Here is a 26,960-nt window from a genome sequence, read left to right as displayed (position 1 = left end):
GAGAGAGTGATAGAGCACATGTAGGGGTTGGGGGGAAGGAAGGGCAGACCAAGACACAGACTCCTCCCTGAGCAAGGAGCACAATGCAGGGTTCAATCCCAGGATTCTGGGATTATGACCTGAACCAAAGGCAAACGCTTAACCAACTGAGCCACCCAGGCACCCCTGACATCTGCTTTTAAACTGTAATGTTTGTGAGACTTTCAATTCAATCTTAACAAAAATATACATATACTGCTTTTTGTGTAACTAACAACTACCAGGGCAAGAAACAGAATAAAGCATTAAGAATATTTTTATTTAGATGCCCATTCATCTGAGAAATAGTATTCAACAATGCAACTAGTAAGTGACAGCATTCCCATTTTACAGAAGAGACACAAGGGGCATAAAGACATGTGGCTTGTTGAAATCACACAGCAGGTTAAGGCTGGAACAGAACTATAACTAGCATATGATGTAATACACAATGAAGCTATAATCAGTTGTTTCTGATTTTCATGGATATGGCAATCTAGTTACAACAACCAGTGATTAAAGGGTTCATTTCACACTCAGGAAAAGTAACAGTTATTTTAAAGAATGAAAGGTAGGCTTTGATTAATTCAATGTCTAAATTAATGATCTAGATTCATATAAGCAAGTAAAACACCAAATGAGTTAATACACAAGTAAGAGGTAAGAGTACAGAACTCTACAGATTTAAGTGAAATCAAAAGCCAGTATTTTAGTTGGACACTCTGCTACATACACTCTTAACTCATTACCCTAAGAATATCTAATTAACCTTTCAATCAGTATTTGTGAGTACCTATTCTCTGATGGCCTTATGTTACAAGTACTATATGTTATCTCATTTAATGACAGTGAAAGATTCTGAAAAAGCGTCTTTGAAGGAGAACAGCAAGCTCCCATTCAGAAGAGGATATTAATTCTAAACAATGCAGTGCTTGAAACCAGATCCTAAGTTTCAAAAGCCGCACATTTCCAGAACCAAAAAGGGAAAAAAGGAGCTAGTGAAGGAAGATTACAACTCTTAAAATGTACTTTATTCATTGCAAAAGAAAACTAAGAAAATATGTCTTCAGAGTTGCAGGCTCTCCCCATTCCCTTCCTCATGTGTGCTCTAACCACACCAAATCGCAAGCCCTCCCAACAGACAACTTAAAATCTAGGAAAATGCATATTTGCTTAATTGGTCCCAAACTTATTCCCTAATATATAAATTTAACAACAAAATTCCTTATTCTGTTTTGAAACATGACAAAAGACACTTGCTTAAGATTAAATGCCATATCAAAACAAAGAGTATTAAAGCACACATATTAAAACAGGCAGCTTTCTTACACAACTGCAAGCTTCTTGTTTGCATTCATGCATAATACTTTTATCCTTACTTAAAAATTTTTATTCTCATTTCCAAACCCTGATCCCAAAGCCGTTTTACTCATACCTGAATAACCCTATAGTTATTACCCAACAACTCAAAAGTAATGAATCTCCCTGCTTCTAGCCCCTCCCCAAACCCAACCAATGCAAAGAACTCCATTACAAAGCACTATTTCAAGAAGGTTAAATATTGTACCGAATTTTTTTTAAGAATTTCAGATTTTCTACAGAACTGTGATCTAGTATTCAAGATCCTCTCCCCCACTATCTCTTCCAGTAATATTGGTCTCTTCACTATTCCCCAATCTTCACTTCCTCCCTTCTTTTCACTCTACCAACATCCAGTCAGTGCCCACCGTGTGTCAGGCACCACTCTAGGCACAAAGAATACATCAGAGCTTCCATGGAGCATACATTCTACTTGAAACAGAAAGACAATAAATAAACAAATATACAGCAAGTCTAGATGGTGGTAGGTTATAGAGAAAAACAGAGATGGGAAAACAGATGAGAAATGCTGGGCAGCAAGATAGGAATTAACATTTACATAGGGTACTCGCAACACATGGCAACCTAGTAGAGATTTCATGCAAACAAGGCAATCTTGTTGATATCTGGAAAAAGAGCAGGGGCTTAGACAAGTGCTAAGGCAAGGGTGTGTTTGATATCTTCAAAGACAGGCCAGGGGTGCAGAAGAACATATGGTCAGACAAAGCCTGAGCCAGGGAAGCCAGTCATACAGGGCCTAATAGAGTAATGCATCTGACTTCTCTGCTGAGTAAGATACCAAGCCACTGGAGAGTTCTGGGCAGGGTAGCAATATGTGACATTTAAAAGGACTTCTGTGTTGAGGACAGACTTCAGGAAGGGGGTTGGGGAAAAAGAACAGAAGCCAGGAGGCTAGCTAGAAAATTATAATAATACAGACAAGACATAATGGTGTCTTGGGCTTGGATGAAAGCAGTAGGACTCATGAGCAGTCAACAAGCTGTATGTTTGTTGTTGACACCACACCTTTGCTTATGCCAGTTCTCCATCTGGCTTGTCTCTCAGTTCTGCTAGGAAAGAGTGTACGTTAAACTTCCTTCAAGACACCTTCCCTGATCAATCCCATCTTCAATGATTGCCCATTTTTCTGAACTCCTGTTGACAAACACCCTTATCTCCCCGGGACTGGTATGTTGTCTTTGCTACAACGTATAGTTATTTATCTATTTGACTTCTGTGTCCCTTTAACCTCATTATCCTTAAGAAATAAAATATATCTCTTGGGATCCTCATTTTGCTGCATAAAACAGATATCCAATAAATGTTTGCTGTTAATCAAATGTCTGCTGTTAATCAAATGTTTGCTGATAATCACTTAGATATTACTATCCCTCAAGAAAAATTATCATATCCTCACTTCCTCCTTAAACTGCCAAAGTCAGAGATGCCTGACACAGCTGTCCCAAGGAAACCTCTGCCCATCACCCAGGTCATACTTCATCTTGAGCTATAGTTCAAAATAGCTTCTTACTTAGCCACAAGTAGTTTCTCTGGACCAATGATTTTCAGAGTATAATTTCTGGACCAGTAGCATCAGCATCATCTGATTCCCAGCCCCATATATGCATATGCATCTAAAACTCAAGAGGTGGGGCTCAGTGATCTGTAACATTCTGAAGCACTATAAATTTTGAGAACTACTTGCTCTGGCTTAAAGGTTTAAGTAATTACTCTGTTTTTCCAAGATATTTCCGGAACGATTCCATCCTGGCTCATACCCTCATTCACCTTAATCATCATCAGAAGTCCAAGACTTCCAGATGGCTCAACCCATAGAGCTTGGGCACATCTGCTCTTCTGATCCCATCACCCTCTCTTCCTGCCCTCCCAAGCCCCAGAAGTCATGAACTATCCTCAGTAAACTCTTCCACAAACTCGCTCTCTTTTCTGTGATGTTCCCTTCACCTTTCTGCTCCAAAGGAAACCTGACTGCCCGGAGAATCCTGCTTCTACTGCAGTAAAACCTCTTCTCCCACTCCTTACATACCTCAGTGGGGGCAAGCAGACTCCTTGATCCCCATTACTATCTAGTGTTGGACCTTAAGGCACCCTCCTTGTTTCCCAACACCACTTCCAAACCACTTCTCTTCCTCCACCCAAACTACAGACCCTTTGGAAATAGAGATTACCTCCTCCAGCCTTGGCACGGGGCTCCCTTTATTCTTCCCTTTATTGTCTTATCTTCTTGACAACTTCAACCCCCACACAGGTGATTCACCTTGGTCAACACTTTGGCCTCCTAGCTACGTTGTTGAATCAATGTCTTTAGCACCAAATATATTTTGTCACCACTTCACCTAACCACACACCTGGCATCATATCCCAGCACTGTCATCACCAGTAACCACATCATTTCCAACACTCTCAAGCACTTCGAGCACCCCATCTTTACACCAAGTCTGCTCTCTCTGGCAGTTCTCCCACGCCACATTACTCCAACCTCCTTAAGATCTCAGGGCTACAAGTGGACCTTACTACTTTTCCACTCCCCCTCCCCCTCCTCAGGTTCTTACTTCCTTCCTATGCCAGTTTAGATTCAAGGGTCCAACACAATATATACTCTTTTTCAAAAGTCTTAATTCCTTTGCCCCCTTTTCTCTTCGTCTTACTCATCTGATAAAATCTCAACTCCTCGTCAAATGCAACTACCTACGTATTCCTCTCTAGTGTCTAAACAACAGAAGATGGATTGCCAGATAAAAATCACATAGCTGACTTGCCGGCACTCACATCAAGTTGATAACCACAGATTTTTTTTTTAATATTTTATTTATTTATTCATGAGAGACACAGAGAGGCGAGACACAGGCAGAGGGAGAAGCAGGCTCCCTGTGGGGAACCTGATGCAGGACTCAATCCCAGGACCCCGAGATCACAACCTGGGCCGAAGGCAGCTGCTCAACCACTGAGCCACCTAAGTGCCCCACATTGACCACAGATCTTAAGCCTACTACACCTCTCTAGTAAGTTCACTCTCATTTTTTGAGATGACCACTATTTCACACTATGTCCTCACTCCTCAAATCTGCAATGCTTCTCTACTCCCTACGCTGCCATTTTCAGCTTTGTTCATCTTGTATCTGTAAAGAAAGCAGACACAATCATAGGACTCCCTCTTCTGCCTGAAAACAATGCTGCCAGCTGACCTGGCTCTAAACCCACACACTCTGCCTTCCTTCCCATGAAAAACAACAAACTGCTTCTGGCTCTGTCTAAGGCCAGTCCTCTGCTGTGTGCTGGGTATAACACAGTCTGGTCCTGCCGTTAGTTTCTTTCTTTTCAGCATCCTCAATCTCTTCCCCACTATTGGCTCTTTCCTACTGACATAAAACATGCCTTAATATCACCTATCTTTTAAAAATCTCCCCTTGAGTGTTGTAGGTAAGTGATGAATCACTGAATTCTACTCTAGAAACCAATATTGCACTGTATGTTAACTAAGTAAAATTTAAATTAAAAAGTCCTTACCAAAAAAAGAAAAAGAACAAATATATGAATTCATTGCCATAAAAATTAGAGTATTAGAGATAAATAAAAGCTCAAGCTCACGTTGACCCTGGTGTTGTCATTTTTATCTCATTTATCCTCACTAGAGGCAAACACTATGAGTTTTGTGTGTGTATTTTTCTAGGTTTTTTTGGAGGATATATAGGCATCTATAGAAAAATATATATATTACTTTTTTAAAAATTAAAAAAATAAAAATCTTCCCTTGAACCCAAATACCCATCCAGTCCCTGCCTCAATTCTCTACCCCATTCTACAACTAGACATTCATTGTCTCAACAGCCTCATCTACCAATTAACAACCCAACCCATTCCAACTGGCTTTCTTATCTCTGTCATTCCAACTGAAAGAGCTCTTACCAAGTTCACCAATAAACAACATCCTACCAGGCCAATGACAAATTATTTGGTCTTCAATGATCCAAACCCAGTACTTTCCTCTCCAGAGTCTATGATACCACATACTTGCCTTGTCTCCCTCCTACCCTAACCCAATTCTCAGTATCCTCAGACCACTCCTGAAATGCCCTAGGCTTTGGGCATCTTCCCTAGTTATGGTTTTCACCAAGACTTTAAATAAGCACAGATGAATCTCAACCTTTACAACCCCAGCTCAAACCTCTCTGAGCTCCAGACTCCTATCAGATTGCCACTGAACTTCTCCACCTGGATGTCAAACAGAGATCTCAAATTTAACAAGTTCAAATTATAAGTACCGTTTTTTCTGTGGACTCTGTTCTAAGGTAACCTGTCCATCTTCATTCTTCAACACAAAGCTGAATAACCCAGACTCCTCTTTCTCACCACATAGACAAGCCATTTTTAGTCCTATCATACTGTGCTCCAGAGTCTAAACCAGCACCTCATGCTTTGCCTCCAGCAACAGTTTCTTGACCTCCCTTGTCACTTTCCCCAAAGAAAGCCACCCTCCTGCTTAAAATCTCCTGTTAGTGTCCGTTTTAACTGAATCTCTAGCATTGGGAATGATCTGGCCCCCACCTACCTCTCTGGCTTGTCGTCCCATAACCTTTTGTTCTCTATATTCCAACCACATCATCCCTCTTTCTGTCCTTTGCATTCCCCAAACTCATTCCTTTCCAGGGACTCTGTATCTACTACTCCTTTTGCTTATAATGCTTTCCTCCCGCATTTTGACAGGATGAAGTTAATCATTCCTATTCCACCCTAGCTAAAGCATTCAGGGTCATATTTGTTTACATGTTTACAGTTTTATTTTCCCAATTAAGAATTAAGAACTCTTTATGGGAAAGATCTTTGTCTTGTTCAGGCTCTTTCCCTTAGAAAGATCCCTTAGAAAGTGATCAGCACACTGTCATCAATAAATGTGCTAACCACTGGAGTCTGTTATTAATATAATCATTTGTTTAACCCCTTACAGTTTTCTGAGCTTTTAAAATATGCATCAAACCAATGTCACCCATAATATAAATATAAATTCTCCAATAGTAATAGAAACCTCTTACTATCTTTCTAATATACAAATCTGATCATACCTGATCCTGCTTAAAATCCATCAATGGTTCCTTCCTGGAATAAACAAGCAAACATCTTACACTGTTCAGCATTTGGCCTCCACAATTTTAAATTTTCATCCACCACTATTCCACTCATTACACACATACAAGCCACATGGAATTACATATGGCTCCCAAACATACACACTATCCCACTAATCACCAAAATCTACTCCTCACCCACTCTGCCTGCTGTCTCCACCTCTTTAACAGGAGAATTCTTTGAATTCCTAGATGCTGCCAGTGTATTTCATTCTCTCTTCCTGCCACTCTTTTACCTTGATTTTCCTAGCATGCTGGTTTTTCTCCTAAAGAACCAGCTCTCCAGAACCTTGTTCCCTATTTCCCTTGAGGGCTGATTCATTTCCTACAAGGCATTAACTTCTCTTCTTGCTATTTTCTGCCATTTTTTTAGGCTATTCTCATCTTAAGACACTATCATGCCTGCATGCAGATTTCTCGCAAATTTATAGCTTACACCTGGATTTTCCCTTGTATTTCCAGACCTAGGTAGCCAACTAGCTAAGCTGAATTTCCCCCTGCACAAAGTTACCCCAAAATACTAAATCCAAATCAAACCCATGTCCCTTTCTGCTTCCCTCCTTCAAAAACCCTGGTCCTCTCCCAACTCTGGACAACATCTCATCAACATTTTTTTTAAGATTTATTTATTTAGGGGCACCTGGTGGCTCAGTCAGTTAATCCAACTCTTGGTTTTGTCTCAGGTCATGATCTTAGGGTCCTGGGATCAAGATCAATGGCCGGCTCTGTGCCTAGCATGGAGTCTGTTTCTCCCTTTCCTTCTGCTCCTCCCCTTACTTGCTCTCTCTCAAATAAGTAAATCTTTTTAAAAGGTTTTATTTATTTATTTGAGAGAAAAAGAGAAAGAGAGGGAGCGCACATGGCTGGGAGGGAAGAGCAGAGGGACAGAATCCTCAAGTGGACTCCCCTCTGAGAGCCCCCATCCTGTCAGTTGTACCCTGGGCACATCTCTCACAGGTCCACTGGTCTCTGGCACAGGCTGCCCTTACCTTTCTCTGCCACTTCCACTATTACACACCAACACTTTGCCTCTCTCTGCACTCTTACTCCCCTCTAATCTGTGCAGGTATCTTTTTTAAAAAACAAATCTAATTATCAACTCCACTTCAGCCTACTCCCAATCCTACTCAAAATCTTTTAATGGCTTTTCACTGCCAAGTATCTATTCACAGGATCTGGCCTGGCCTCCAGTGTTATCTGAACTGAACTGTTTCTACATTTTGTGGTAACTCAATTCACTATTCAGTCTAGTTCTCTTGCTGTATAGACCAATTAGAATGGCAAAGCTGTGACCAAAAGTGAGCATTAAAAGACTAGCCTGGAGACACATGGGTGGCTCAGATAGTTAAGCGTCCAACTACTGATTTTGGTTCAGGTCATGATCTCAGGGTCCTGAGATCTAGTTCTACCTCAAACTTTGCGCTCAGTGGGGAGTCTGTTTGAGATTCCCTTGCCCTCTGCCTTTCCCTCGCCAAAAAAGAAGAAAGCTCATGCTAGAAAAGTCATACATTGGCAAATGGTTTTAACGGGACCAAAAACTCTGTCTTCTGACTCACAGCCATCGGTGTGATCACAGCGACTTCCATGTTTTAGGATAAAGCCATCAGTTACAGTGACTTTATTTTAAAATGGTGGATCATTTTTCTTTTTTTTTTAAGAAAAAATTTTTTAAAAGATTTTATTTATTTATTCATAGAGATGCAGAGAGAGAGAGAGAGAGGCAGAGACACAGGTAGAGAGAGAAGCAGGCTCCATGCAGAGAGCCCGACGCGGGACTCGATCCAGGGTCTTCAGGATCACGCCCTGGGCTGCAGGCGGCGCTAAACCACTACGCCACCGGGGCTGCCCGGTGGATCATTTTTCTGAGAGGACTCCATTAATGTTCCCAAGAACTAACCACATTCTTTTCACAACCTGGACACCAAGGTATATACAGCTAAGTGACTTGTCTCAAGGAATTAATGGATATGGAAACAGAATTCAGGGTACCTTATTTTTGTTTCTCTAGTCTAGCCCATAGCATGCTAAATGGCAGCAGTGATAAACTGAACACCATTGAACAAATAAAAAAAGATGTAATGTGTGGCACAGTAAACTCTGAGGCCAGACAGACCAGGGCTCAAATCCTACCTCTGCTAACTGTCAATTGTGTGACTTTAGCAGGTTACTAAAGTTGCTGCTTCCCCATCTGTAAAATGAAGCTAATGGCCAACTCCCAGGCGTGCTGAGGACTAAATGAGGTAGACGCCTAACATATATGTTACCACTCAATAAACAGTTAAAGTAAATGAACAAAAACATCAGCTTCTCCCAAAAGAGGAGAGTATGAAAGGAAAAACAGCTATAGAGTCAAGACTGATGGGACTGCGCTTCCAGCAATGCCGTTTATTGTCATGTGCTCTGTCTCTTTCCTCACATGTACAATAGAGACAGTGATGCTCAGCCCTTAGCACTGCTGTGAGGATGAAACAAGATAACATCTAAAAGCATTTTCTTAAGTGAATAGCATCATACAAAAATCATTATTATCTGTGTACACATGCTCACTGCTGCTGTGTTCTAAATGCTTTAAGGGCATGAGAAGTCTTTAATCATCTTTGTCTTCGTACCAGCTGGTAGCACAGTCCTCTGCCCATCAGAGGCATCCGTTAAATGTCGGCTGAGCTGAGTTATTAAGAACAGGGCTGAACTATGACAAAACAGTTTAAAATGAAATCCACAAGTTCATCCATTGAGAATATGGGTAAGAGAGCCTGGAACCAGTCTAGCTAAGATCAGCTAGACAGGGAGAACACTTCCTAATTTCTGGGAATTTAAATAAATGGTCTATAATTTTGTTTACTGGATATAAATTGTATAATCATCAAACAAGTTCCCTCACTACAGGAATTATGTGCCTCCCTCTTCCTTACCTTCCCCTCCCCCTTCACTCCACCCTCCTTCCTGTTTCAGGCCATGAAGGAGAGAGAGAATATAAAGGACAAAAGCAATGCTTAACAGTATTGTAACCCTCCACACATATACCAGAAAAAAAAAAAAAAGCTGAGAAAAAAAACAACGGGGATGTTGTCTATCAAGAGGCAACTTTAACAAGGGTTCTCTAATCACAGGTTCTTAAAATACTGATTGAGGGGAGATATTTCACATGAAACGAGTTTGTGTTTATCGGAGTTCTCCCTACACAAAGACATCCTTAATTTGCTAGAGGAAATGTTCTAGGGTGGTAAGCAGTCTGTTCATGCAAAAGTTCAAAGCAAAAAGTTTAGCTTGTGCCAGTTATTCACTGAGCATCTACTATGTGCCATACCCCACACTTAGCATACTTCTTAGATGATCTTGAATTCTCTCACAATAATCCCATGTGATAGGTACTATTTTCCCTATGGGACAGATGAAGAAATCGAGGTTCAGAGGTTAATTTGTTCATAGCCACACCACCAAAAATGACAGAGGTAGGATTTATGCCCAGCCACATCTCAAAACCCATATTCTTGGCGCCATACCATGCTGTCTACTGATGCTACCAAAGTCTTTTAAAAGGAAGGGGACTCAACAGGAAAGCAGGGTGAAGACCTGGCAGAGACATATACAGAGAGCACAAGATGGCATTCCACCACCTTGTTCTAGACACATAGAAGCAAATTAAGGAATCACATCTAACCGCACAAACCAAAATGCCTGGATGAGCTCTAACTTTTAGTCCTCAGAATCTTCAGAAACTATTCTTCAGGTTCTAAGGATGTCCATACCACTCAGAGGAACTGACAACAACACTGTTGAGTAATTCTTCTAGAACCCTGAGAAACAGTACCTGTAACTCACTGCTGGTATCAAACCAAGCAGGCAGAAGAGATGATTATGTTGCACAGCTTTCTCGTGCTTACGAGGACCCAAATGTTCTTACACAACTGGGTGTCCTTCTGGCATATGTACTGCTACATAAATTCACACAGACCCAGGGCATTAGAAGAGGTTCTATTATCTTATGGACGTAGAAAGTGAGGCTCAAACAAGGATTGCCCAACATCACATGGATGGGCACTGGCCTAGACCAAACTCTGATCTCCCATTCCTTGGTCAGTAAATTTTCCCCACTGTACCTCCTCAATGCTTCCCCACATCTTACACAACCACCGAGCTGTCCTCTATATCTGGGTGTTATGCAGCTCTGGCTCCTTCTGGACATTTTCACTGAATTCAATGTGTTGGGCACTGGGAGAGATGATGCAGATAAGAATTAAAGAGAGAGGGGTGACACACATCTTGCCCTTTGGACAGTGCTACTCAAATTTCAGGTGTCATGGTTCATATAGACAATTGTTATATTTTTAAGGCACAAAGTGGCAAACTAGAATGAATGAATGCATTCAAATGACCAGGGGAATCCTGGGCCCCACCTGGCTGCTCCAAGGATGGAGGAGAATAATTATGTTGGCATATGTGCATCTCAGTCCAACATCCAGTACTGTGGTTGGGAAGCTCTGTTCTAATAAGCACAGGGGACTGAGACGAATTTACAAATAACTATAAGCACAAAGAAAGAGACTGAGAAGACTGTCACTGTCTGCTCTCATCAAACATAAGTGAGTAGAAATGAGATCAATTCAATCTGCTTCCTTTCATAATTCATCTTCCAAACAAATCAAGACCAAATAACTCATCCTTCCTCTGGTCGACAGATAACTGATCAGTCCCACCAAGAAGGCTGCAAAGACCCTTGACAGATGCCTTGCTCATAGTAAGTAAGCTAAAGACTACTTAAAGCACATAAAGTGTGTCAGAAAGTTCTTTGACTTCTTACAAACACTAGAAAAATAAACCAATAAGAGGAGGAAATTACATTTCAAGGTCATATTCAAATATGAAGGGAGAAGCAGGAAAAGAAGCCCCTCCCAAAACACATACACACAAACACATCACATCCCCTCTGTGACCAAGCTCCATCTCCAGAAACCTAGTTAAAATTCTGCCTTCTGATATTTATAAATTTAGTCAGCCTGAGCCAAGTAGGTTTCTGCAATTCCAGACATCTAGGCTGAAGGGCAAAGGGCAAAGTGAAACTTTCAAAAGCTGGCTAGTAGCCAAGGGCATCACATCGAGGAGGCTCCCTTAGCAACACACAACAGCTGTCTGCTCAAGAGAGGGTGCCGCCATCTTTGCAAGGGGCTATAGATGCTCTTATTTTCACAACTAAAAGCAAGGTTTTTTTCCTTGTATTATTTTCCCAGTCATTCCCCTAAAAGTTATCACATCTCACAATTTAAAAACCTCTCCAATCCCAACCTTTCCTCTTCATCGCAAATTACATCATAGTTAACAATAAATTTAAATAATGTAAAGTATTAGTTCTTGGCAAATATAAAATGCTTTATAATGTCTCGTTATTAATTACTATTCTAGTTTCTGTAGACTTGGTTTCTAACTACAAGCAAGTCACTCTGTGTGATTTAATTACTTCCCTCATAAAATCTTCATAACAACAGTGACCTACTTCATAAGACTATTGTGAAGGACAATAAAAATTATTAGATAAAAACTTATAAAAGCTTATTCCTAATTAAGAATCACACCACCATCTGGCTTTCAATATCTAAAGAGATGGTTTGATTATCAAAGGCAGTGCCCCCAAAACAAACACAGGTGGATCCTGACCCACCAGGAAGACTGCAGCTCCTGGAACGGCTGGCTCCTTTTGCCTGCCCCATCTGCCTTCTCCAACCCTACCAAGCCCAGAGGATGACACCGCACTGGGAGCTCACCCTTGGGCCTAAGTCTAACAAGATAAACAACATTTTAAAAAAACAAAACAAAAACAAACCCAACCAATGTCACAATCACTGCTAGGTTTCAAGAACCTAACACCTGGGAGTAGAAAGGGATGGGGCTGCCTGCGCTCTGAGAGGAAGGCCATTTGTGCTGGAGCCGAACCTCGCAGCTTTCCACTCCTTATATGTGCAAGTGCAAGCCCTCACCCACAGCACTCCGTACTCACCCAGAGGTACATCATGTCAGACCGGGCTGCTCAAACTCAGCGGCCAGTTGATCCTGGACTGCAAAAAGGCACTTCAGTGAACTGTAGGAAAGGAGGTGCCAGGCTGGGGGGGGCGGGGGGCTGCAAGGGTTCGGGGTGGGGAGAGACCCCCCCCAAATCACTTGAGTTTAAAAATCTACCACGACCGGTCTTCTCCCCCCTCCTCCCTCCTCTCCAGCTGACTGTTCTGTTGTTCTCTCTCCTCCCTCTCCCCCTCCCTCTCCTCCTCCCTCTCTCCTTCTCCCTCTCTCTGGGAGTTCCCAGCCCCGTGTGTCTGAACCAGAGTGTACAGCACTCTCTCTTTGCCTTCAGGGAATCTCTCCGTCATTCTACTTCTAGAAACACAATCATCACTCACAGAGATTACTGCAAAAGGCAGGGATGGGCGGAGCTAGTAATAAACCACCAGCACCAGTTTCTAATGCTAGACACAAACTAGTTTAAGACAAGTTCTTTAAATATGAATGAAGCAATGAAAAAAATTCTGCCCTCCAAGAAGATGAAGAGTTGAGTCAAGTTTCCCTTCTGTCCAATCCTTCTGGAGCCTCCTCAGAAGCCACGCAGGAACACAGAACCTGCTCAGAGCCTGTATTTCCTCCCTGCAATGCTGGCCTATGCCACTCTTCTAAATAATTCTAAATTTAAAACAGAAGAAAAAATTACATATAAACTCAAATAGGCTTTTATCTTTTTTATTACTGTTGCCCTAATTCAAATCAACACAGCCTCCTTTCTGAAGAGAGAGAAGACAAGCAAGGGTTTAGAGTCACATGGATTCTGAGCCCTTAGCATGTTGCAGATTCTTTACTAGGCAAGAGGACAGCACAGGGGACAAAGCATGGGTTTGGAAGCTGAATTTACAATTATTATTATCACGGACTAGGGAAAATTATTTAACAAGACTAGGCCCTGTTTCCTCAACCAAAAACTGTATTTAGTACTCTTTGTAGAGTTGTCGTAGTTAGATCAAATGATAGAACCATGTAAACTATCTGACAAGTTCCTGGTGACCTGTTTCTTCATATAGTGTAGTTCAGACACTCAATAAGGGCTTCAGATATGCCAAGTATATTTTGATCCATTATGTTCAACGGTGAACAACAAGCATCATCAAATCATCTGTCCTGGTGGTTTTTATTCAGAAAATAGCTGACTCCTCCATACACCAGAGTGCATGCTCTCTCCTTACTTCCCACCCATTGCTGCAAACTCAAATCCAAAAACCCACCCTGGCTGCACGGGACCCCTCCCTCCTCTGCAAGCCTGGTGTTTGTAACATGGCTTTCATCACATCTGCCAGTTACTGCTACATTCCTGTACCTACCAATCTTAACGCCTTGATCCACATGTATCTGGGGGGACCCATCTATTTTTGGCCATGAGGTCTTTTGCATGATACCTAACACACAGTGAGTGCATACATTCTCAAAGCGTTCCGTGTTTGGGGGAATATTTCACTCCTTTAACTCGTTGAAAAAAACAACATGAAACCAAAAAAAAAAAAAAAAAGGAGGCTACCATCTTCCAGCTGCCTCAGGGTTCTGTTCCCCTCAGACATGTTGAAACAGCTCTCTCCTGCCTGTAAAATCTCCCAGAAAGGTCTACAAGCCTCACCCTTAAGGCAGGCCTTGTGCAGGTATAGGTTCACTTGCTTCCCCCCTCCCTCATTCTTCCCCATTGTAATGCCCCTGTATTAGCCATCTGCTACAGAATTCCTTTTACTCTTAGGGTAGAAGTCAAGGCACTTCTCCCTTTCCTCCTTGTTCTGTGCCTTCTGCCAGAGAGCTTATAATAAATACCTTTTCTCTCCTTCCACCTTAAACTACCAGCTCATTTAAACTTGGAGAGGTGGGGCAGGTATTCTTGGCCTCACCCAAACCTTTTCTTTTTCTTTATGCAGAACCTCTCTGCTTCCTCTGATGGCAAGATTACCTCACTTCCAGTATAAAAGAGGAATAAGAACTTCCAAGTCTCAACTTGAGACAGCCTTTTTTTTAAAATGGGAAAACAAATCTTGACTTTCTATAAATTGTTACATCCATAATAAATTTTTATATAAAACTTTCCCCTCTAGTCTCATAGCCCATGCCCTAAATCTTAGGTCAAAGACCTCCCTATACTCGGTTCTTAATAACTATATTAAAAATCACACTGTTAAGCCATTACAGTCCTTCCAAACTCTTTGAAAACACAAAATTGATTCATTCATTCTTAACCAAGTATCAAAGGAACAAATACAATAGAATGTCACATATTGTCACTTTATGGTATTATCTTTTAATCAAGTTTGGGATGGGATAAAGACATCCCTACTCTCCTGGAGCAAAATAAGAGAAAAACACACAGGGAAAAGAGGTCCTTGACATGAAATAAGAACAGTTCAAATATGTCACCAAAATCCAAAAACAACCTCCAAAACACTCATAAGTGGACCCGTTATAAACTCTGGAACCACAGGGAGAGTTAATAAATTCCTACTCTAAATGCTTTTCCTTTTCAGATCATAATTTTAAAAACTGGGTAAACAGTTTGGTAGGAAATCAAATTCTTCTGTGTTTTCTTCACATACATCAAAACAACTCGCAAACCCCCAAGCAAGCTAAGCGAGCCTTCCTTATTCATGCTCCTATGCATCCACATTTCCCTACCTTTAAAAAAAAAAAAAAAAAAAAAAAGGAAGAAAAGGAAACAAAGAGGTTGAAGGAAAAATCTCTCAAATAGTCAAAGTCAAACGAGGAAACTTATGCTTGATAGCTACGTGGGATTCAGATTAAGAGACACAAAATTGTAACAATTCCACACTATGAAGACACTCTGAAAAGGATCACAGTCTTATCTATCACCTACAGGATTAGGATGCACACATACTTCATTCTCTCAGGAGAACATTTTATCAGAATCCACCACTGTACTCTGAAGCTTATCGGCCTGTCTATTAGTTCAGAGGAGAGGACATGTGGACTGGAACGTCCGAGAAAGAAATGTCCTAGGGAGGGCTGCAGAGGAAGTCTGGCATGCTTGCTAGAAAGAAAAATCCGATTACCAGAGACAGCAATATAGGTGCTGCCAGTAATTCTAAGGCTATGATGTAGACAGAATTCTTGCTTCTGAAAGTGCTGGATTTTGTAATGTGAAAAGTCTGGGGGCCAGACTCTCAGAAAGGGTTTGGAGCCACATTTGGCATTCTCTGCCACAAAGTCTAACAATTCAAGAGACTGTACATTTCATGCAAGCTTCTCCATGAGTGTAAAGGCTGGTTGGGGGGGAGAAGTGTGCACATCTGGGGAGCCAAGACAATTTTATAAAAATATACCTGAGGAATCAGGCACTAAAATTTTTCCAAAAGAAATCCAAGGCAACACTCTCTACATAATTTATACTCCTTCCACTTTCAGGACAGCTGGAGACAATAAAGACTCACCACAACACTGAGCTATAGAAATGGGCCACATGAAGTCCAACTGAATCTGACTTAAAAAAAAAAAAAAAAAAAAGTTGAAAGAATAGGGCTTTTCTAACTTTGCCTCCTCTCAGCTTAAAATAGCAAGGATTCCCACAGGGCAATTCTCTAATAGAATTTTGTCACTCAAAATATGACCCATGGCCTAGCACCAGAAGCCTTAGCATCAGCTAGGAGCTACTTAAATATGAAGACTCTCAGGCCTCACCCTAGACTTACAGAATCAAAATTAACATTATAACCAAAGCCCCAGGTGGTCTGCACGCACATTAAAGTCTGAAGAGTTGGTCCAGTTACAGCACTGTCACAAAGCAGCAGAGACTCAGGGAAGAATGGCAGAGAGATATAGCTGCTACTTTTCAGGAGGGGATTAAACCCCTCTGGAAGACAAAACCGAGAGTGAGTGAATATTCCACCGCTGGTTGCTGATTTCATAAAGACACCACCAGTGGCCAGAACACACTATGTGCCACAACTGGGCATGCCCGTTTTCTCATTACCTTCACCGTATCTTTGTAAGGGAGGCCTTACTTTATCTTTTTCACATGTAAAAGGAAATTGGGGCCCAAAAGAGACAAAAGCTAAACACAAGTCTGTAGGACTCCAAGATGGTGACAACTGCATGACAATTGTTCACTGATAAATCGTATCCAGACTGACAAAATCAATGGAAATTCTACCCTGGATATAACCTTGCAGGCTACCCCTGCCCATTACCAAGGCTTCAAGCAACAAATGACAGAGGGAACTCAGTAGACACACACTGTATGTGAGCTCTCAGAGGCTGCAGTGACGGGTGTTGCTAAGAGCATGGTTTCAGAACCCTCTTGTGAACTGTGGTTACCTTCTATGATCTCGAAAGTGAGCTCTAGATGTACACACGGAGAAAAGAAAGGGTGCGTCCCAAGCTCACTTCTCCGAACAGCTACAGGAAAATTGGGGATTTACTGGAGCTCTTACTCCCAGTATTTAGGGGAACCCAGAACATCTAAAAGAGGAAAATGCATTATCTTAAGAAAGCTCTGTTTTTCCTTATTATGTTTCAATCATACTCTCAAATAAACTCCCACACTTGCAAGTTACTCGCTCTGGTACCCCCTCCAGTACAATTTCTGCCCTCCTGGGAAGTCCCCATCCCGACCACTTTTTCATTATCTACCCACTCCATTGGGTAGATGTGTCTCCCTTTCCCTCCTCTGTGCAACTGTGATTCCAATGGTCCATTATTATAATCCCTCCCTGCAAATACCCTCAATCGTGTGTCCTCTCCATCCCTGCCACGTGGCAAAACTCCAAACCCGGTGAAACAGTGATCTGCCTTATCTGTGCCTGTGCCCACACAGCTGAATGCTGCTGGAAAAAGATCACATAACCACGCTGACCAACCCAACATGATCACAAAGCTCAACTGGGCCTCTCACAGTGCCAAGCAATCCCACCAAAGCTGCCCCTGTAAGCTTCCTACTCTCTAGGATGATTCTTACCTTCTCCTCAAACCTATTTCATTCTCTCCCCACCATTCAACTTTCAGCTGTTGCTCTATCCAAATATTTCATTTTAAAAGAAGCATTCAGAGGCACCTGGCTAGCTCAGACTGTGGAGCGTGTGACTCTTGATCTCAGGGTTATAAGTTCAAGCCCCATGTTGGGTGCAGAAATTACTTACACATAAATCTTTACCAAAAATAAATAAATAAAAATAAGAGAGAAGCATTCAGACAAGTGTCTTCTGTCCACCAAATCTACAATCCTACTTAGAAATGCAAGCATCTCCTTTTCCGTATGCTCTGTTACAATGAAGGAAGCATCCATGGCATCAAAGCCCATTTCAGCTCTTGTGCTCATGCCTCTCCCCAGATACCTATGTAAGGACTGCACTGCTCTGATATATGTTCTCTCCTGCACCATCAATCTGTCTCCCCTCTCTACTCATCATTGTCATGCCAGCAAATAAATATACGTCCATCTTCAGAAAACCTTCCTCTGCTCTCATGCACCGATGAGGAAAAGTAAACAACAGGGTCACCACTTTGACGTCAGCTTGGCAATATCTATTAAATTCTGAAACACGCATGACCTTTGGCTCAGCAATTACACCTCCAAGGAGCCTAACTTAGAAAAGCCCCACAAGTGTAGAAGGAAGTTCATCATAACAACCTGTAAGAGCAGAAGAACTTTAAAGACATAAATGTCCAATAACAGGCAAATGACTAAATGAACTACGGTTTTTAAATAATTCTCCTTTGACCCCTTGCCTCCCCACCATAGTTCCCTGCTCACACCTCATAGTAACATTTCTCAAGTAAGTTGACTACACTTATCTCCACTTCACCCCTCTCTTCTTCTTCAATCTACTCAAAATAAAGTTTCCAAGCCCTCCACTCCATTAAACTGGTCAATGTCAACTACTTCCATGTCACTTAACTCAATGGACATTTTGCTGTCCTCAACTTATCTGACCTCTTAGCAAGATTCAACAAAGTTGGCAACTCTCTCAAAACATTCTCTTTTTCTAAGCTTCTGAGATACCACAGTCCTGGGTTTTTTCTTCCCTGCATTACTGATTACCTCTCAGAGGCTTTTCCTGGCTATTGCCTCAACAAATCTCTAAAAAAGAAGTGTTCCTTAGGGCTTGATCCTGGGTCACTGTCTTTTATCTGAGTTATCTCATCCACTCTTATTGCTTCAAATACCACCCACATGCTAATAATTACCAAGTTCTACCCCCAGCCTGGACTTCTCCTCATGCTGCAGTAAGACTCTTAGCCATCTCAAAGATGAGTCCAACATAATATGCCCAAAATTGAGCTCTTAATTATCCACTACCACTACCTTGAAATCTAATATATACTTGGTGTTCTCCACCTCAGTAAGTGGTACCACCTGGCAACTATGCAAGGCAGTGTTCCTTCCCTGATACCTCAACCCCCACATGAAACCCACTAGCAAGTCCTGCACATCTGACTTCTCTGATCTTCTCTGCCACCACCTTAATCCAAGCCACCATCAGCTCCTACCGAGACATTTCCATGATTCCTCTACTTCGATTGTGGCTCCTCTGCAAAACATTCATCACAGAGCAGCCAGAGGGAGTTTTTAAAACAAAACCCGGGATCCCTGGGTGGCGCAGCGGTTTGGCGCCTGCCTTTGGCCCGGGGCACGATCCTGGAGACCCGGGATCGAATCCCACGTCGGGCTCCCTGCATGGAGCCTGCTTCTCCCTCTGCCTGTGTCTCTGCCTCTCTCTCTCTCTGTGTGACTATCATGAATAAATAAATAAAATCTTAAAAAAATAAAATAAAAAAATAAAACAAAACCCAAATCTTATCACTCCCCTGATTCTACAGCTTTACATTCTGCTTAAACATGTTTCCTAACTGGCAGTGTCTGGGTAGCTCAATTGGTCAAGCGTCCCATTCTTGGTTTTGGGTCAGATCGTGATCTCAGAGTCATGGTATTGAGCCCCAAGACAGGCTCTGCACGCAGCACACAGTTGGCTTGAGAGTCTCTGTCTCCTCCTCTCCTTCTGTCCCTCCCTTCACTCAAATGCACATGTGCACATGCATTCTCTTTCTCTCTCAAATAAATTAATTAAATCATTTTAAAAATGTTCTCTATATTAAGTCCTTATAATGGCCTTAAGGTCCTGTATAATCTGCTAAGTGCCTGCCTCTCCAAGCTCAGTGCACATCATTATCTCACCTTCGATCACTAGGCTCAAGCCAGTTCTGGATCTAGAGCAAGTTCATCCCTCTCCCTGGCACCCCTTAATTCTTTTATTCCTTTTTCTTTTCTTTTTTTCTTCTTTTATTCCTTTTTCTTAAAATCCCTCCTCATCCTTTGCAAGGCTGTCTCCCTCTTATCTTTCACACTTCAACTTAAAAACAACTCCTCAAATAAAATTCTCCAGACCACTCTCTTTAGTTGGGGGTCCTTCTCCCAAGCCCATACTCTACTACTGGTGCTTGGTTTATTTTCTTCCTAGCTGATATCAAAATCTATCACTTATTTATTTATTACTTTGGTTTCTTATTTATTTTTTTATTTCTCCATTAAAAAATAATATTTTGTTTATACCAGATACAACTATGTGATACCTTCTACTATGGAACATTTTATCCCTTGACGTTTTGTTAGGAAAGGTCAAAGTTATTTGTAGGAGTTTCTGGCACTCAGGCAACTGTCTAACCAAGTCCTATAAATAAAGTTAGAGCGCTACTAATTTTGCTCTAGTAACCAAAAGGACTCAAAGTTTTATCACAGCTATAAACCATAAATACATGCCTGCACCAATGGCTTTAGAATGTTAGTTTGAAATAATAATATTAATATGAAAAAGCAGTTCCAATCTAATCATTTACTTTGAGGTAATTTGAACATCAGCATTCCAAACTGCCTCCCTTCCAATACTATAAATGAATTCTGCACAGCAGAAGATAGCATCCCCACCCAAACTCCACTATAATCATGCTTGCTGTACAGCAGTTAATTATCTAGTCTAGAACCATATATCTGACACAGTAGCCACCAGCCACTGTGTGAATTTGATTTAATTAGCTAGTACTGAATTTTCAGTTCCTTAGTCACACTAGCCACATTTCAAATGCTCAAGAACCACATGAGGCTAGTAGACAGGGCAGATATAAAACATTTACACTGCCACAAAAAGTTCTATTGGACAGAGCTGTTCTAGAACATGGTAATAACCAGGAAGCAAAACGCCCCCTAAGTACTCCAAATACCAAAATGTTCATGTACTTTCATCAGCAGGAAAGCTCTGCCAAGCCTTCTCTCAATCTACTTATTTTTATTTTAGAAATAAATTTCTGTCCTGCTTATCTGGCAACTTGCCCACTGAAAATTTAAAAAGGAAATCAGGAAAAGAAAAGTAGGAAACAGTAAGGACTCAGTACCAGAGGATAGGTGACTACCATGTCAGAGGCAGCCACAGCAGGCACATGAGAGACCAAAGCAAAAAAAATCCCTAAAAAGCAGGTAAGATATCAAAATGCAGACAGATGTCAAGATGGCACCATACAATAAGGCCAAAGCAGTAGAATTTCCTGAAATATCACCCTTTTGGGTATAAATAATAATTGATGTTGACACTGCTAAAACCATTAAGAAAAGTGTCTATTATACTAAGAAAAAGAAATAAATTATATAGTTACATAATACATTTTACAAGTATTTATTTCCAAAATAACTTAAACATCTTGGTGTTCAGAGAAGGGAAAATCCTCTTAGCGAGTTGGAATACACCACCACCAAAAATAACTCATTCCTAAAATATTCTGCATAGTCAAATTTAATTCAGCTCAACCAACATAAACGAATGTTCAGTTCAACCAATACGAACAAATGTTAACAGAGCAGGGACGGATAGGGAGAATAACACAAGATCCTTCTGTTCAATGAATTATGGTTCCTCCATGGGATATATTTTTGAGTGATAAAATAAAGGTTCAGGACGATGTATATAGCACAATATCATTGAAAAGAAAAAAGAAAAAAAAATAAGGTATTATACACAAAATGGTAAAATATCCATTGCCTCATGGGGAAAGGCACTGTGAGGACTCAAGACCAGAATCAGGGAGTCACTTTTCACTATATGACTATTTTTCACCTTTTAAATATTGAGTCATGTCCACGTATTATTTATTTGAAACACATTAATCATCTTTAAAAATTTATAAGATTTTATTTATTTAGAAAGAGAGAGATGTGTGTGAGAGCCAGGGGAGGGGCAGAAGAGGAAGAGAGAGACAGAGAAGCAAATGCCTCACTGAGTGCGGAATCCAACACAAGGCTCAATCAAGAGCCAGACAGTTAACCAACTGAGCCACCCAGGTGCCCCTTAAACTAAATAATTAATTAATTAATTCATTAAAATTTAAAAAAATTTTAAAAAGGGAAAAAAAAGGCAAGTTCTCTATCCCTAAGAAATATAATCTAATGGCTTATCTGGGCTTCAAAAAACTGAAAGGCTAAACATCTAAATATTTAACTTGTATTTTATTCTTACTAAAAAGCCCACTCTCGGGATCCCTGGGTGGCGCAGCGGTTTGGCGCCTGCCTTTGGCCCAGGGCGCGATCCTGGAGACCCGGGATCGAATCCCACGTCGGGCTCCCGGTGCATGGAGCCTGCTTCTCCCTCTGCCTGTGTCTCTGCCTCTCTCTCTCTCTCTGTGACTATCATAAATAAAAAAAAAAAAAAAAAAATTAAAAAGCCCACTCTCTACTATTTGAAATTCTGACTAATCAATTGATTTCAAAAAACTACAATGATCTTTATTACTACCTCATAATTATTTTTTGAAAAAAAAAATGTCTACATAAAGATGTATACTCTTCAGGAACAAAAACATCTTACTAGACAATCTAACAGAAACTGGTTGAAAAGCTCCCAGGAAAGCTACAGAACGGTCTTCTGTACCATGTGGGAGGCAATGTCAGGTCACTCTGATAGTCCATAAGGAGAGGATGGTGGTGGTTTCCCAATATCCTTTCTTTCATTCTATCTTGGTAACAAAACCCTAGTTTTCATTCTAGGACATTTGATACACACCTTACAAAAAAACAACTGTATCTCCCAACCTCCCCTGCAGTGAGATGTGGCCATAAGACTAAGTTGTGGCTAATGGGATATTAGTAGAAATGTTATATGAGACTTCCTGAAAGTCTTCTTAAGTTGGGAAGGAATAAATGGCTGGAGCTGTAGCAACCAGACAGAAAAGCAAAGAACAGTAAGGATCCTGGATCCTTAATAACCATGGAGCACCACATCAGCCCCAGACTGCCTACTTTTAGACTTCTTTTTTGCAAAGACAAAAGAACCTCTCTCGCATTTAAGCCACTTGGGGGTGGGTTCTGTTATATGCAACTGAACTTAATCCTAAGCCTTTGAATAGTTAAGTTACTTTACTATACTTTACAAATCAAAATTCAATTTCATTTGAAACAACAGAAAACTTTAATGCACATTAATAGCTTGCCTGCCTGATGACTAATTATCAAAGAATCTTTAAATATCTAGGCCAAAAAGTCAACTAGTCTATCCCCTAATCAACTGTCCCTAACCATTCCACACTAAAATGATAGACAAATTTAACTTAACAATTCCTGGATTCCCATATGAAAAAAAAGTCAAATGTATATATAACTCTCACTTTCATCATCTGTAAAATGTCATGCCTACATCACAGCAATACTGTCAGACTCAAATCAAATAGATTGCTAACTAATCTGTAACTAGAGCATTATACCTATCATTACTATTGCCAATTACCGCTAAAACAGCAGATTGGTAAACGGGAGTTACAAAACAAAAATTACATAAAAGCAATTACACAGGGCAGCCCAGGTGGCTTAGTGGTTTACCACCGCCTTCAGCCCAGGGCGTGATCCTGGAGACCTGGGATCGAGTCCCACATCGGGCTCCCTGCATGGAGCCTGCTTCTCCCTCTGCCTGTGTCTCTTCCTCTCTCCTCCCTCTCTCTCTCTCTGTATCTCTCATGAATAAATAAATAAATAAAATTTTTTAAAAAGCAATTACACAGAAACTTGGATTTGGGGTCCAAGGAATCCCATGAACTTGTCACATCCCCTTCACCAACTTTCTTATCTCTTCACCTTTCAGAAAACACTGTATCAGGAACTTCAGTTTCCTTTTCTAAAGTACTGGGGGAGAAAGGGCAGTTAGTGGTTGTAAGGGGAGAAAAAGAGGTACAGTGGTACAAGGTTTACAGCAGTTAGGGAACATGACACATCTGAAGTACATAACCCTGTTTTAGCACTTCATCAATTGTAAGGAAGTAGTCCAGCAATTTTTAGACAGATGCTAGCAATGGTTTACTTCTACAGTGTATTTATTCAAAAGAAAACACCAAATACATGCATACAGCTTCTACAGAGTATGCAGAAGCCAGCATTGAAAGTGGGATGCCATATTTGAGAAATAAGCAGAACGGGCGAGATCCCCTGGTACAAAAAAACTTTTTGTAAACTGTGCATTCAGGTGCAGGCAGTGTATGGAAAACAACAATGGCTTAATCTCTTTCATGTTTACACTTAATGATTTAACTTCTCTAAAATGTGTCTTGAAGTCTGAAAAAAGCAAATAATGGACTTCCTGAAGCCATTAACTTGTCTTTGAAACCATTTCTGGGGACTACTTTAATCCATGCCCACATTGTGCATGAGTCATAACTACACTGTGTTCAACTCATTATATTTTGAAAAGTATTCCCTGGTCAAATAACTTTGAGGAACATGTTTTAGTAATTTCACTATTTGCCAAATTTCAGCTTTTCTTAATCTTCTAAGAAGATCCTGAAATTAATAGATGCTTTTTACTAATTTCAAATACACTCACTGGAAGAAAACAAGCTACCCAGGGGTGTCAGAGATTAGCTGACAGGCAGACAGATGCCAAGAATTTGCTGCACATTTTAAAGGGCTACAATCAGGATAACAAGAGTGTGAGAAACAAAGTCAGACATCTTGAAGGTTTTTGTTCCAAGAAGGGCTATCAGAGGTATTGCCAATCTACATGCCACTCTCCTCTGAATGGCCATATCTGAGCAGTTTTAATGAAGCAATGAGATTTCTGGGGAATTAGAACTATTCTACCTTCCCTAGATGACACACTTATTTTATATCTATTTCTGAGTCTGATGTAGGACTCGGGGCTGAGGGTCTTCTGAACCGGCAGGAAAAATAAAAACACCGAAATAACATGATCGTCTGAGAAGGCAATCTATCTGATCCATGCCAGAGTGAATCAGACCATTGTATCTCAGATCTAACTGATGATGGCTTCAGTATCAAACTCCCCCCAAAAGATAGTACATACCAAACTCTATAAACTTATTTTCAGGCTATGACTAGACTCAATAACATAAATGAGTTCAGTGGGACTTACTTTAATCATTCTGAAACACAGTTTATTTTTAGTAAATATAATAGTCCCCCACATGGGAAGCTACAACCATGCCAAAAATTTCTATGAGGAGATAAAATCCTATTTATAGACCTATCAGTTGCTCCTTGCTTAGGTTGTAACATAGTTTCCACTTTAAGCCTGATATGACCTCCCCTGACTTCTCTCCACTCTAATGTTCATTTCATCCTGAAGGTTCTCTTTTATCTTTACCTTCCCAGGGTACTTAAGTAAGCTACCATGGGGGGTAGGGAGGAGAAGAAAAGAATCTCCTTTCCCTAAGCCTTCTCCTACTGGAGGGGTTTAGGTAAGTTTCAGGAACCTGAAATGGGGGAGAGAGAGGAGTTCTTCATTTGGTGAGCTTTTTGCCAGGGAACCTAATAAATACCTGGCAGTAAACAAAACGCTGCTACACAAGCCAGGCATGCTTCTAGCAAACGGGCCTCCTGAGGTCTCACCAGTGTATGACTTAGCTTAAAGTTTTTTACCTTTTAAAAACCCAACAAGAATAAATGTCAAAGTTTCTAACACAGAGAGTACTGTACTCAAAAGCTAACCAGGGAACCAAAAGAGAAACATATGAGATTTATTAATTTTTTTCCTAAAAATTGTGATCTGAGGGACTAAGCTGCTATTGTTTTACACTAGCTGCCGGAGTCTCTGCACTGCCACTTAAAATGCTAACTGCTGAGCCTCCATCCACAATTCCAGAAGGGTAAGGGCCTTCTCCTCATTCAATGAGCCATGTTCACTGTCTCCTTTCCCCAGAAGGGGCGAGAGCTATACCCCATCTCACCCTGGCCATGCCCCATTCCATGATCTGGATGAGGTTGTAAATGAACCCTATCTTTACTGCTCTGGCAAACCCTAACCCCTTTGATCTCTGAACCCCGGTAAAATGTGCCGTCTCTGACTCAATTTTTTTTTTACTACCTTAAGCATATAAAACTGCCTTTTGTTAATTCTGTATCTGTAGGTCTTATATCCTGAATGAGACTGTAAATTCGATGATGAGCTGCTCAAGGGCAGTGGTCATGTCTTATTCATCTCAGGATCATCAGTGTTTGGCCAGGTGACTGGCATGTAACAGGCACATGGTACTCATTGTTGAAATATCTGTTAGTCTGATCTGGATGACTGGGCCCACGTAGTAAAGCATACTTCTCTTTTGTGAATCTCTCACTGCACACAACTTAGGAGAGCCCAACATAACTTTAACAGAAACGAATCACAAGCAGGTCATGAAAGGAGGGAGCAGCCCACGGCCATCGAGTAATACCTAACCATCTTGCATTGTGGGTTCTTGTCCTCACTCTCACATGCTCAAAGATATGGCAAACACAAGATATATCAGATGCTGGGGCAAATGAGAATATTTCCTTACTCCAAGAAAATTCAATCTGCTTTTCTCCACCTACCTGTATATTATTCATCTTCTAAGGCCCACCTCTTCCTGCCCACCCTAATTCAGAGTGAAATCCTCAACTCTCTAGGATCTGATAATTAGTAGTTATTTAATATTTTCACTTATAACCAGTAGGGAGGGATTTAAATTTCAGTAAAAATAACTCTAAACATTGGTAAAAATTATCTGGGTTGTTAAAGGTGGCAAAGACCAGAAAATATACAACTCTTAAAAAATTGTTTTCAACCCTGACATTTATCACATAAAATGGTACCACTCTTTTTAAAAGACAACATATGGATTTTTCTGGGGTGCTCAGAGCTAAGGCATGGACATGGATTAAATGAACTCCCAAGATCATTTTCCGGAGGCAGCATGGTACTAAAGAAAGATCATGGGTTTGGAAGTGGCATCAAATTGCCAAATCACCACTCACAAGCTGTGACCTTGAGCAAAGGCTCGAACCTAACCTCTCTCAACCCCTATTTCTTCGTCTATAAAAGCAGGGCTGTTATGAAAATCAGAAACAACATACATACAACACTTAGGTTACTGACTGTCTAAATAAATTATAATTATTAATAGATCTGTTTATTGTCA

General features: G+C 40.8%; 1 protein-coding gene across 13 annotated transcripts in view; it reads right to left on the bottom strand.

Moving 5' to 3' along the window:
• RBFOX2 (RNA binding fox-1 homolog 2) overlaps positions 1-26,960 on the bottom strand; it is a 275,598-nt gene that overhangs the window by 136,457 nt on the left and 112,181 nt on the right. The window contains exon 1 of one of the 13 annotated variants that reach the window (XM_038550714.1): positions 12,514-12,571. The exons of the other annotated variants lie outside the window; for them this stretch is intronic. Within the exon in view, the coding sequence (XP_038406642.1) occupies positions 12,514-12,528 (15 nt within the window). The 5' untranslated portion in view covers positions 12,529-12,571. Of the gene's footprint in view, positions 1-12,513; positions 12,572-26,960 lie in introns of those variants that run through there. 13 annotated transcript variants of the gene reach the window in all.

Source organism: Canis lupus, chromosome 10, assembly GCF_011100685.1.
Source record: "Canis lupus familiaris isolate Mischka breed German Shepherd chromosome 10, alternate assembly UU_Cfam_GSD_1.0, whole genome shotgun sequence".
In the NCBI taxonomy this organism is placed as follows: Eukaryota; Metazoa; Chordata; class Mammalia; order Carnivora; family Canidae; genus Canis; species Canis lupus.
The sequence above is the reverse complement of the archived record's forward strand: the minus strand, read 5'-3'. Positions and strand labels throughout refer to the sequence as shown.